Below are 14,641 nucleotides of genomic sequence, written 5' to 3'. Positions count from 1 at the left end.
ATATGGAAACAAAATACATTAAATGGTTGAGTGTCATTATTCATATTCATCTAATGTAATTATATAAACAGCTGCTGGACTTGCAAAATTATGAATAATTACAGTGTTACATGATCTCCTTGGAGGATTAATGATCATATACAGAACCCAGTCAGAAATCAATGACAATCAAACAAAAACAATCAAGTGTAGATCCAAACCAAATGTCCAAACTCCAAACCACAGCATTGAAAAAAAAAATAAAGAGCAGCATTTTTAAGGTCATAATGGTCTTGTTTTTATGTTCTGTGTTCAGATGAAAACGTTGCATTGCTGGGACTTGAATGTCACTGCTTAGAATATCCAAACCTGCTCCGAGGTCAGAATCTTGAAATCAATCCCCAATATACCAGAGGAAAAATTATTTTCTGATCCTTCTTGATAAATTAACATGGTCAATTCTATATTCCTATTCCAAAAATTCAACTGGCCTAGGGAGACAGGATTCCAATAAATTGTGACGATCTTAAAAGGTACATTTTGCGACTTGTGTAAAAAGATTTCATTTATGTATCTTAGGTTAATTTGTGGTTACATAGGCCTAGAGTGTTAAGACTTACTATTCGGAAAAGTGACTTTGCCCTGCCTTATAAATGATGTAAACAATCTGCTTGAAACATAGTTAAAGAAGGACATGTTATGAAAAGCAACACGAATGACTAAAACATATATAGGACACAATAACTTATTCAGCCCATCTATCTCACTTTGATTTAAGTCCTAATTCAGACAGGCACATGCTTAAATATTCACTGAATTTTATTGTCAGGTTTATATCTCTTAACCCAAAATGATTCAGCAAATTATTTATATTTTAAAATATTATAGCTCCATCTATAATCAACTTAAACAATTTTAAGCAATAGATTGCTAAGTAGTTAATTAGTGCAAGACCTCCAAACTAACACCCTGCTTTCTGCAGGAATTCTCCATAGCTCCACACAAAATCTCCGTCATCAAATAAACTTGGGTGAAGCACTAGACGTTTCTCTAACGAGGCATAATTGACATTGTTTAGTGATCAACAGTACCGGAGTGGGAAACACATTTATCTAACCTTCTGGCAAAGTAAGACGTGCTTTTAAAAAACAGACACACAAGCAAAAACTGGCAGAGACTGTAAAATAACCACATGCTGGAAAATTCCAATGTGGGTTACATGTAACCAACTAGTCCAGAGAGAATGGAGTGTCATTCATTTTTCAGATAGACAATTCAAAGGAAGAGATGCAATGCAAAAACTGAACAGTAACATCCTGCAGATACTGGAGGTTGATTACCAACTCAGCAGAAACTGTCGCCTGAGAGATATACCCCAGACTGTGGAGGTGATGGGAGTTGAAAGAAAGCAGTTCTGACCAAAAGACATTTGTGTTTTTCCCCTTCCAGAAATCACGAGAAATGGGGTTAAGAGCCAACCCTCATCTTTGTGAGCTATTCTGGTGTTCTAATTCCACTGTGCTATTCTGGTGTTCTAGTTTTAGTGTACTGGTGCATTCTGTGTAGGTCACAGCTGAAAAACATCCACTAGGCATTCCTACACTTGCAGGCAAAACGTCTCTCTGATTGCTGGAAGCCACAAGTCAGCAAAGCCACAATCAAAAAGTAAAAGGACAACTAAGTTCAGCTAACCTGCAGAACCAATAATCTCCAAACCAAGTGGTCAACTGTCAAAGTCAGCACTACCTGGACCACCCAACTCAATGGTCGTAACGTTCCACCATTAAACTCATCACAGACAAGCCAAAGACTAACCTTTTATTTTTGGACTCACTTCTCAGTTCTAATCTGTGCATATATGTTTTATTATTTTCTGCTCATGTATTAGTAACCAGGCACTCAAAGAAGCCACTTGCACAAACCCAAGACGAGATCAGCCAGCACTTCTACTGGCCACACTTCCACAGGGACGTAGTAAGGATTTGCAGAAACTGCCACATCTACTAGATTTTGGGGACACCCCAACCTGCATAAGGCCTGTACCTATGATTCCTGTGCCCGTTTTTGGGGAACCATTCGGTGAGCAGTTAGTGGAGTGTGCGGGGGCCCTTTCCCAAAACAAAAGTGACTACCAGTATCTCCTTACCATCATGGACATGACCACCCACTTCCCAGAGGCTGTTCCCTGCCAAAACAATGGTGATGGAATTGACCCAATTCTTTACCAGTGGTCTGCTCACCGAGATCCAGTTGGATCAGGGCTCAAATTTATGCCCAAAATATTCCAGGAAGTCATGGGTAATCTGGGCACGACACAGCTGAAGTCTTCAGCACATCACTCCCAATCACAGAGGCACTAGAATGTGAGTCACCAGATCCCAAAAACAATGATCAGGCAAACTGCCAAAAATACCCCCCATGAATGATCTTCTGTTCATCACCAATGAGTTCATTGGTTTTACTCCATTTGAACTAGCTTACAGGCACAAAATATGAGGGCCTCTGAAACTAATTGAGGAGAGGCTTTTAGACGAGAAGAAGGAGGGAGATTTAATGTTAGACTATACATCAGTACTCCGAAAGCGACTCACAAGAGCCTGTGATCTGGCCCCAGAGCACTTGAAAATCTCCCAGACAGCTATTAAAAAAGGCAAATGTGCCAGGGCCTTTACCTTTCAGCTTGGATACTGTCTCTTAGTGCCCTTACCCCAAACCAGGTAAACCCTTAAAAGACTGGTTCTGTGGCCCACATAGTTAGATAGCTTGCTTTTTTGCTATTCTGAGACCCAGATTGTGGGGAAAAAGCAACAGCTGCATTAGATCAACACGATAAAGCAACATCTCAGCTGAGAGGGAACAAGCAGTCAATGGTCTGTCCCACTGTCATCGACCTAGAGGATGAGGGTATTAGTGGGGTTGAATTGGAGGGAGACCACATTGAACCCCCTGCTACCTAGCTAACTAATCAATACAGAGATACTAGCAATCTTAGACTCCTTATTCACTCACCTAGGCATAGAACAACCAGCAGACTGAACAAGGCAGTTTACTGCATTTAAAAGGCTTATGCAGAGACAACTTAGGCTGCACGGCCCTAGCTCTACATGATTTGGATGTGGGAAAAGCCCCTCCCATAAGGCAACATCTCTATTGTCAAGGCCCAGAAGAGCCGGTCGAGGAGATGATTAACTACATGCTGGTGCATCAGCTAAAGAGCCTGGCAGCAGTAGCTGAAGCTTCCCAGTTGTGCTCATGTCCATGTTGGACAGCTCCACAAGGTTCTGCATTGACTACCGGTTAGTTAATGCAGTGAACAGAGCGGGCTCCTACCCAATACCCTGGCTGGAAGACTGCACAGGTATGGTAGGTAAAGCAACCTACATTACAAAGGTAGATGTACGCAAGGGATACTGGTAGGTTCCCTTGACCACCCATGTAAAAGAAATCGGTTTTCGTAACTCCAGATGGATTATACCAGTGTCGAGTCATGCCATTTGGACTCTGAAATGCCCCAGCAACCTTTCAAAGGCTGATGAACCAGGTAGTGGCAGGCTTATCTAATTGCTAGAGTACCGAGATGATCTCGTATAGCAACACCCGGAAAATGCATTTAGAGCGAATGGAAGCCCTTTTCCAGGAAGCACAGATATTCATCAATCTCATAAACAACAAATTCACTGAGGCTGAAGTGACCTATCTAGGACACAGTAAGAAGTCTCACAACTCCAGGTTAAAGTCCAACAGGTTTATTTGGAATCACAAGCTTTCGGAGCGCTGCTCCTTCATCAGGTGAGTCTTAATGAAATCAGAACGAATCTCATTACATTTGGATATATCGAACTTTTGAGAGGACCTTTTGTTTGTATGTCCTTTTTCAAAACAAAGATTTGCTGTGACTGTAAAGTAACTATGTGCTGGAAAATTCTGACGTGGACTACAATTGACCAATTAGTCCACAGAGGACAGAATGTTGCACCTTTTTTCAGAGAGGCTTCAAAAGGAAAAGATGCAATGCAAAACCTGAACCATAATCTCCTGCAGAAGTAATGGAAATTGATTACCATCTCAGCAGAAACCATCACCTGTGAGATATATTCCAGACTGTGGATAAGATGTGAGTTGAAAGAAGTTTTGAGCAAAAGACATGTTTGTGCTTTCTCCTTCCAGGAATACACAAAAGGGGTTAAAACTCCTGGGGGAGAATTTAACATTAAAAATTCAGATGCCCACCCGACCCAGAAGTGTGTGAAATTGCACAAGCAAAGTTAAGCACGCATCCCAATGTGATCGCATACTTGCACAATATTTCAGTTGGCAGGTGCGAGTTGGATGCAACAATTCAGAAGGCAAATCTAAATGATTTAAACACCAATTAACCTGAATTTTACATTGCCTGTGCGATTTTTAGGTCAGCGCGCAGGCAACACTTGCAGGTGGCCAATCCATTTTTGATAATTTGATATCCAAGAGTCCAATGAGTACTCAATGTTGTGTCACTACCTCTGTAATAAAGTTTGCTGCCCCAACCGCCTTTCGCTTGGTGCTGGTGAGGCCAAAACATATTGAATACATAGGACACTCAGGGCTTGTGAGCAAATTGGTCATTTATCTTTATGACATTTAAGGGAAGAAACAAAAAAATGTACAATCTTAACTGATACTGAGAAAAAAAAAGACACCTATGCAAACCCACTGCTGTGCTCACTGCGCCTTAAGCTTACATTTGCAGGGCGCCATAGAGGAGCTCACAGAGACAACAGGCAGCTCATCTTCCAGCATGAGGCACCCTACTCACCATTGATGGATATGCACCGAGCCAAGAGACAGTGTGCCACGTTCATCTGCCACACTGGCATTGACTTCCCGAGGTCATTGCCTGTGTGAAGGTTTGCAGGTACGACCACAACCCCCGAATCCTTGATTCTATTCCTGGAGCTGCCTCTCCACGAGTTTTCACACTCATTCAGAGACAACTCAGCACTCATGCTCCACAGGGATGCTTCCATGACAGAGACACGGCACGCAGACCTTCAGGAAGCTCCACAAGATCTCCCTGCACATCCCGCATCTGCTGCCTGATGGACAAATTCAGGGGCTCATCATCTGCCTCAGAATCAACATGGCCTCGTCTCTAGCAGTCTTCTGACTGCTGGCACCCTGCCTCCACCATCTGCTCATGCAAGTGTGATGTGCCTTTATCAGTGTGCACTACCATCTGTTCTAGCACACTATTGCCCACCAACATGCCAGTATCTGCACTGGTGCTTGGTGTGGAGAGAGAGTGCGTGATGCTTGTGCATCTATCGTCCATGCCTGCTCCAGTGTTAATGGAAGCGTTGTTGGGTTCGTGGCTGCCTCTGGTGGAAGGCTCATCTGAGGGAGGAAAACAATCAGTCAGCACTAATACCCATCGCACAGTCAATATCTATGATATGAAGCCAGGTGCGAGTGACATCAATGGCATCACAGTGGCTTAGCGGTTGGTGAACCACTGGACACCATTTCTCAGAAGTCAGTATGAGGGTTGAGACGATGCTACCTTTTTTTTACTCTTTGCTTGTCCTGTTTCTGCCCAATGGACTCTTACACTTCTCAGAGATTCCAGCCTCTCTGGAAGGTGACTGGAGGACCTTCCCCCCTCACTCACATTCCAGCTCATGGGCTCCTAGTTCATGGCTGATGAGAATAGTCAGATTTGCCACCCCACCACTAGTAGCAAATCGCTTTGCACTGTTGTGGCTATGTTTCTCCTATAAGTGCAATGTTCCTTTCAGTACTCAACCCTACACCTCCAACACCATACCATGCTGTCCCCCACACCCTACACTCCTGCAAACCATGTGGATGTTCCCAACACCTTTGCGCACTTAACCCTTTGATGGACCCAGGGCTTCTAATCTTCTTTCCTAGCCTTAACACACAGGCAGAGGTGCGTTCTGGGACTCAGAATCCTACACCCATGAGCACAATGAAGGACGGACACTCTTCCACACTGGACCATGCCAACTCAGTACTCACCTTTTCCAAGTGCAGATAATCAGTGAACCTTTCACAGTACTGAATCCAGGTGCAACAGACCAAGTTGTGCCACTGACCTAAGCTGCCACATTTCCCGGCCTGGTGGAATGTTTATGCTCCCTGATTGGGGAAGCAAGTCGCAAGTCAGCAAAGCCCCAGTTGAAAAGGAAAGTGGGCAACTGCTTTCAACTAACCTGCAGACCAAGAATCTCCAAACCAACTACTAAAGTCAGAACTACTGGAATCAACCGCTGCAATGTCTCACCATCTACTCCTACATGGACAAGACTGATTTGTATTTCTTTTTCAACTCACTTCTAATCTGTGGGTACATGTGTTATGTTTTATTCTTTTCTGCTTTTGTTTTAATGACTAATAAACACACACTATCAATCCTGGTTAAATTGGCTTCTTTCATAACACAGCTACATTTGGACTGGGAAAAAACATCAATGAAGGAAGAGATCTTATCTAAATTAACCTTGTTGTGACCAACCAAAGTGGTTAAATAAAGAAGGGGAGCCAGTTCAACCCTCCTCAGCGCAGGAGCATCTTATCCAGAATCATAACAAATTTGGGGGACTCATGGGGTCTGGTCATAACACTAGACTTAGACTCCTTGTGCAATGGATCATTTGACCACTCTATTCAGCCTATAATTTGAGAATGTCAACCTGAATATCTTCATGCTTAATCAATATTATACATAAAATCCAGCAAGTCACATCTCAGTTGGTTTGTCCAATGGTTGGATAAACTGGCAAAATACATAGTGCAAGTTTTTACACTGCTGGATGAAATGGATGATGAAAATATATCATGATCAAGATTTGGCTCAGGTGTATGTGCAGAGTGATAATAAATATTGCACATGTTTTTGAGGCTTTTTATTATTACTCATCAGGACAGACACAAGAATATCAAATTTCAAAGTGATCAACAATTTATACTGCATGAAAAAAGTGTGTGCTGATTTGTTGGCAGCAGGCTTTGATCTCTTCGTGGCAACATACCAGGATGCAGTTATCCCCTAAGCCTGTTTAAAGTTAAAAAAAAGTTTACTCAGATTAGTTGAGATATTGCCAAGGGAAATGCAGAGGGAATAGTCCGTCCCCCCTGCCCCATGTTATATTTAACTGAAAGTAGCTCATTGCCGAGATGTTCTTTCTGCTTGCAGGGGGCAGGGCCTTATACTTGAATACATGCAGCTTCCAGCATGCATAAGTGAACCTCATTGTGAACCCAACTGATAATCTGAAAAATTTGTTAGTGTTCTTCTTAGCACACTCAAGATTGTTCAGCAAATGATGCCCAATCAAAGAATCACATTTTGACTAGAGTCCACTTGCCAACCAATCAGCATCCTTTTTAATGCAGTACAGATTGTTCACTTTGAAATTTGGTACCCTTGCACCTGACTTGGAAAGTGCAAGATGAAAGGCATCAATATCATCTCTTTTTTCAGCAATACTATGTTCTACACTACCAAACAGATCATAGAATCCCGACAGTACAGAAGGAGGCCATTCGGCCCATCAAGTCTGCACCGCCCACTCAGGCCCTATTTCCGTAACCCCACATATTTACCCTGCTAATCCCCTGACACGAGGGTTAATTTAGCATTGCCAATCAACCTATCCTGCACATCTTTGGACTGTGGGAGGAAACTGAAGAATCGAGAGGAAACCCACACAGACACGGGGAGAATGTGCAAACTCCACACAGATAGTTACCCGAGTCCAGAATTGAACCCGGGTCCCTGGTGCTGTGAGGCAGCAGGGCTAACCACTGTGTCACCATGCCGCCCAGAAATATTTTCCTCAAAAAAGTTGCTCTGGCACATCTCTATTATTGCTACACCCTCTTCCTGCAGAACATTGACAGAGCTGGTTTAACTTTCACCAGTCATCATACCAACAGCCTGTTAAACGGGATAACCATTTCCTCGTATTTTTAGAACATTTATTTAAACCTAACTGCATTAAATTTCATCTGTTGTAGTTCTACCTACTCGGATACTTTATTTAAGTCATTTCATAATATTTGAGTTGCCTCCTTCAATTCCACACCCTTTCCTAGTTCGTCATAATTTGATCCATTTGCATTGAGTTTCTGAATCTAGGTCACTGATGTAGATCAGAAACGGTAGTCAATTATGACAAATACTGTATTCAAGTGGAAAAAGGTATCACATTTGAGTGAATTCAGTTTGCATTGAAATGATTTACTTGCCTATTTGGACGATCTATGCATTCAATCAATATGTAATTACCAAAGTTGGCGAAATGGCAAATAACCTGAATCATTCCATCCCCATTCCAACTTAAATACATACCTTTTTTGGAAATGTTAGTCTATTTCAATACTTGTAGGGTATAAAGGATATTTTTTTAAAAAGTAAATTTCAAAATTGTTAAAGATTGGACATGTACATTTTTTGTTACATAAAATTATTTGCTTCATCAGCTCAGCCATGCAGACAAAAGGTTGCATATTCAAATCCCAACTCTTTGTTCAGCTACTAAACTGGCTGATCACAAAAAAAGGATGGTTTTTTAAAAATCCTTGATTTCATACTTCTCATCTCTATGGAGTAGCCCTGCTGGAAGTGCATGAGGATGGCAGGTTTGGGGGTTGGGAGGAGAGAAGAAAACCAAGTATTCATGTTCCTTACAAACCATAACACTAATGGTCAGAATATCCTAAAATGAACATGGAGTGGGAAAACTTATCACTTACCTAACGAGTCAACTTGTAGCAGTGTCCTGCAAACACTTGGCCATGCCAACCTGTAATTGGTCTGAGACTCAGAGAGACCTTGTGCATTTGTTAGATTGAATTAGAAACTTTTAAAATATGGCAAAACGTTTCCATGCACGTCAGATACTTAACTGACCCCAAAAAAGTTATTCTTGACTCGAGGGGTTCAAGCACTGTTCCATAAAAGAGATTAATCTACCTCTACAAGAAAGTGAAGGTATGAATTATAGAAGCAAATTCCTGAATCAATTGGAATGCTCGTCTTAATATCCCAGCTGTATTATTTGTAGACACACCATTTTTCAGTACCTTTATTTTAAAGTGAAAGAGCATTTCAGCTTTTGTGGCAGTTACAATAATGGTTATCTTAAATCATGATATTTAACTGTCACACAAAACAGGCCTTACTCTAGTGAATATTAGTAGAGACAGTTGTAAAATTTGAGATAAGATCCAGTCCCTGAACATTTGGTTCTGCAAATTATTTTAATTTCTGCATTTTTTTATCGTTCAGTATTCTTTAAATATGTGACCCTGTCACCGTACATGTAACACAATGAAACGATTTAGAATGCATTTGCAACAAGCTAACATGAAGTGTGCTATGTTTATATTGAAAATTGAAATCCAGACATTTTACGCCAATGTCCATTGTGTAACAAGTTAGAATATGCAAAGACTTTCCAAGTATTAAAATATGGGAAGGGAGATCGAAAGAACAGCTTAGGGGTTTACGAGAGGTAATGTCAGAGCACAAAGTCTAGATAGCTGAAGCAACAACAGTTAGTGGGGCAAATGGACACGGAGCTGTTACCAAAGAAGCAGAGCATTTGTTGGAAGGCAAAGTGGCTTGCAAACTGGAGGAGATTATAGGGTAGCAAAAGGACACAGCATGGAGGCATTTAAACAGGATTAAGAATTTTAAATTTGCAGCATTGGGGCATTGGAGTCCATAAATTAGACAGGGCAGCAAGAATGGGTAAGTAGGATTTGGATAGGATAAAATATGGACAGATGTTTAGAGAGCCAATTGAATTAATTTACAAAACACCAAAAACCTTGTTTTGCATTAATTTAAATCATTTGGAATTTCCATGCCCAATTAATATGTGACTCAAGCAAACAAAAACTACTGCTTTGCCTTCTGGGCAATCATATTAGGTAAATTAATGGGCATCCCTGCACTCTAACTTCAGAGTGCACCAATTTGGTAATGCCAGAAACACCTCAGGGAAATCAAGCAAAACAGTTTCCTTTGAAGCTTGGGCAAAATAAAATACACACTTCATGAAATTCACTCCGAGCTTTGGCACAGTATAAACAAGGCAACTGTTTTTAAGATTTCCCACAGAAAAACTGACAATCATGGAATTCCATTCAATAAATATGGAATGTTACTTACTTAGTCATTATAAATCAATACCCTTGAAAATGAAGTTAAAAAGGGAGAAAAATTGTCACAAAAAAAATGAGGATACATTTGATAGTCCTACAAGCATTGTGGTATTTATCAACTTTTCTATTAAGAAACTGAATTCTCAAATTCATTAAGCCAATGCAGAAACCATTACTACTGCATAAGCATTATTAGACTTCCAACTGAACATTTTTCTTTGTCTTTCCTTTGTCCATCCTTCCGTAGCAATCTGAGCTTACCTACCTTTCATTTGCACTACTGTATACTGCAGCTCTTTTTGACAGTAACATTTTGACTTCTGTTGCTAGGAACAGGAATAGCCTACTCAGCCCCTTGATCCTATTCTGCTATTCAATGAGATTATACCCACCTTTGATCCATATTGCTTGATACTCCTCTTACCTAATAAAAATCCGGCAAACTCTGACTTGAAAATTTCAATTGACCCAGCAACCCAGCCATTTACTTTTTTAACCATTTCAAATTCCTTATTTAGACCATCCCTCAACCTTTTAAACTCAAGAAAATGCAAGCTGAGTTTATGCAACTTGTCCTCAGGACTTAATGCTTTGGTGGAGTTGTGGTGAATCTGCACTGTTTCCCCTCCAAGGCCAATATGTACTTTCTTCAGAGCAGTACCCAAAACAAAATGCAGTCTCCCCGATGGAGTTTGATGAAGGCTCTGTACAACTGAAGCAAAACTTCCTCTCCCATTTAAACATACCTCAACTAAAGGTCAACATTTCAATTAGCATTTTTATTTGCTTTTAATTATCTGCAGACACTCAATTCTTTTTGCTCCTCCACAATTCCCAGTCTCTTACCATTATGAAAATATTCCCATTTGTTTATCTTGGCTCCTTACTAGACAACCTCTCACTTCCCCACATTGAATTCCATCTGCCAGTTTGTCCCTTTGTAATTTTCAGCTCCAATACAGATTGCTACATTGTGAAGTGAAGCGTTATCATTTTATCAACTTTCTGCCTGTAGCAAGAACAACCAGAGAAAATCTAGTCCATATTATTTACTTAACATCTGCACTAACGGAACAGTTTATCATAGGAAAATATTTTACAAATCAAGCACTGCTGGCCATAAGTAACAAAAGCAAAGCTGGTAATTTATAGATGTCAGACTGGTCCTGTCATTTAACTAACAATAAGTAACCTTTCTCCTTTCCCAAAGTCTCCATACAAGTCAAGTGACAAGACCACTTCAAGGCCATCACCAGTATTTATTAAACAACTGGCTGAATTGATATAGAAGCGGCACGGTAGCACAGTGGTTAGCACTGCTGCTTCACAGCTCCAGGGACCTGGGTTCGATTCCTGGCTTGGGTTACTGTCTGTGCGGAGTTTGCACATTCTCCTCGTGACTGCGTGGGTTTCCTCCGGGTGCTCCGGTTTCCTCCCACAGTTCAAAGATGTGCGGGTCAGGTTGATTGGCTATGCTAAAAAAAATTGCCCCTTAGTGTCCTGGGATGCGTAGATTAGAGGGATCAGCGGGTAAAATATGTAGGGATATGGGGGTAGGGACTGGGTGGGATTGTGGTTGGTGGGACTCGATGGGACGAATGGCCTCTTTCTGTACTGTAGGGTTTCTATGAAAAAAAAAGCAGCTTCTTCCTCCTCCATTGTGGGAAAAGTATTCATAGAATCAGAATCCTACAGTACAGAAGGAGGCCATTCGGCCCAACAAGTCTGCACTGATCACAATCACACCGAGGCCCTATCCCCATGCATTTACCCTAGCTAGTCCCCCTGACACTAAAGGGCAATTTAGCATGGCCAATCCACCTAACCTGCACATCTTTGGGCTGTGGGAGGAAACTGGAGCATCCAGAGGAAACCCGCGCAGTCACTGGGCAAACACCACACAGGCAGTGACCCAAGCCGGGAACCAAACCCGGGTCCCTGGCTCTGTGAGCCAGCAGTGTTAGCCACTGTGCCACTCCACTCAATACATTGCAGCAAGACTGCTAACTTATCATAAGAGAAACTACATACAAAAACGTCCTTTTACAGCATATGTGAAATGGTGATAAAAATGAAAAGACAATGTATCACAGAATTCATAGCTGAATTCACGGTACATTCTGCTAGAACAAACACATTGTGACTTTTGTTCACAACCACAGTCAGGCATACAAATGGACAGCAGTATTGTAGCTTTGTCATTTCAATTCTTCACAAAACAAATGGGTGGCAAGTGGGAGGCAGCAACAGCTGATCACTGAAGCACAAAAGTTTCTGCTAACCTAGCAGGAGTCTGTCAAGACTGAATTTGCTCAAGATATTCAACTAATGAATAAGATATCAATATGTTACAGCAAGTAACAGAGAGGGGAGTAAAGATATGATTAAAACAAAACTACACAACAAAATCAATTGAACAATTAAATTTTTCCAGATTAATAATTTATTGATATTAACATACTAAGCAATGAAATCTGAAAATAAATCACTTATGTCCTAAAATAGCCTAAGCTAATTACTCCAGAGAAACTACAATATACAATAAACCAATACCCCTGTTGTGTAAATAGCACATATGTAGTGTAGTGACAGATTGGGATTGGTATCATTACCTGCTTGGTCCTAAGTGACAGATGACAACTGCGGCAAATATGTTTTTAAAACCAATTTCAAATTCCACGCAACGCAGTTGGTTGATAGCACGGACGCCCGTGTTTTCGGAGTCGTACATTACCCAGCCCCGGATTACCAACCAGCAATTCAATAGTCGAGCCAGCTGCAATGTAATATAGTAAAAAAAAGAGCAACTGAAAAGGAGTGGGGGAGGGGGCGGCTGGGGGAGGAGGGCAGATTGTCAGATGACCGTACCTTATAATAAACGTCAAACTGTATATTTTCGGGCAGCGAGCGGATCTCCCGGCGGGAGCGGGTGTAACTATCTACCACGGCCGAGATTGCGGTGTTATACAGGGTTTCGGGAATCCATTCCAGCTCCACGGCCGCCATGTTGTTGATGTCTTTTCCCCCTCAGCGGCCGCCTCGCACCCCGAACAGGGACCGACCGAGCAAACAACCTCCACCCTCCCCCCACCTCCCCTCGCCAAAATACAGCACCGATCGTCAGCTTTTCAACAGCCTCGACGTAAAATAATATGAAAGGCTTTAACTAAAATGCCATTCAATCCCAGTACACTCCCACCGCCTTTTCTTCCTCACACTTCATTTTACACCAATTTTTTTTCTCACAGGCTGAACATTTTTTTCAATCCACGCTCAACGCGGTGACGTTTTCCTCCTGATTCCCCCCCTCCCCTCCAACGTCACGACGCACCAGCGCGCACGTTACGTCATTATATTTTTTCCCAAAGAAATCCGAGAGGGAAACCCGCAGTGGGTGTTTCCCCGCCCGCTTAAATTCTCAGGGTCGGGAACAAAAAAAGAGGACATTACAGGCGCGGGCGGGCGGATAGCAATTAAAACCGATGGCGATGTGCCGAATTGGGCTCCTTGGCTGAGAATCCTCTGCCCTCCCTGGTAGTGAGCTTCCCTTTAATTTAAGGCAAATTAATGCGGATGCTGGAATCTGAAACAAAAACAAAAAATGCTGGAAAATCTCAGCAGGTTTGATAGCATGAGGGCAATACGGAGGCACAGTGGTTAACACTTTTGCCTCACAGCGCCAGGGACCCGGGTTCGATTCCCGGCCTTGGATCACTGTATGTGCGGAGTCTGCACGTTCTCCCCGTGTCTGTGTGGGTTTCCTCCAAGTGCCCTGGTTTCCTCCCAAAGTTTGGAAGACGTGCTAGTTAGGTGCATTGTCTATGCTAATTCTCCTCAGTGTACCTGAACAGGTGCTGGAGTGTGTGGCGACTAGGGGATTTTCACAGTAACTTCATTGCAGTGTTAATGTGAGCCTACCTGTGACATTAATAAATAAATTTTAAACTTTAATCCATGGAGATCTCCAACAATGCTATCAGACCTGCTGAGAATTTCCAGCATTTTCTGGTTTCGTTTCCCTTTAATTAGGTGGGACGGTGGCGTACCAGAACCCCGCCACCTTTTCACTTCTGCTCGAACTAAATTCTGGATGGGAAGGCTCATGGTCGATGTATCCGTCCTGCCATCTATTTGAGGTCCTTAAAAGTTACCAATTAATGACCACTTTGAGGCCCTTATCCTGCTGTGGTTGGGATTAATGCAGAACCATAGCAAAGTTATGGTGCAGAAAGGCCAATCGGCCCATCATGTCTGCACGGGTCAGAGGAAGGAGAAACTAGCCACTCATTTTAATCCCATTTTCCAGCACCTCGTCCGTAGCCTTGCAGGTTACAGCATTTTAGATGCAGATCCAGGTATCTTTTAAATGAGTTGAGCATTTCGATCTCAACCACCAATTTAGGCAGTGAATTCCAGATGCCCACGAACCTTCTGGATGAAAATGTCACGGCATGGGAGGGAGTGGTTGGGGAGTGGGAGTGGTTGGGGG

General features: G+C 42.2%; 1 protein-coding gene across 1 annotated transcript in view; it reads right to left on the bottom strand.

Annotated features, from left to right (window-relative positions):
* The window catches only part of appbp2 (amyloid beta precursor protein (cytoplasmic tail) binding protein 2), an 85,543-nt gene extending 72,094 nt beyond the window's left edge, over window positions 1-13,449 (bottom strand). Inside the window, exon 1 of the mRNA XM_078224934.1 lies at window positions 13,021-13,449. Coding sequence (XP_078081060.1) covers window positions 13,021-13,158 — 138 coding nt within the window. The 5' untranslated portion in view covers window positions 13,159-13,449. The remainder of the gene's footprint in view (window positions 1-13,020) is intronic.
* Between the last annotated feature and the right edge of the window lie 1,192 nt (window positions 13,450-14,641).

The sequence above is a fragment of the Mustelus asterias genome, chromosome 12, assembly GCF_964213995.1.
Source record: "Mustelus asterias chromosome 12, sMusAst1.hap1.1, whole genome shotgun sequence".
Lineage (NCBI taxonomy): Eukaryota > Metazoa > Chordata > Chondrichthyes > Carcharhiniformes > Triakidae > Mustelus > Mustelus asterias.
The sequence above is the reverse complement of the archived record's forward strand: the minus strand, read 5'-3'. Positions and strand labels throughout refer to the sequence as shown.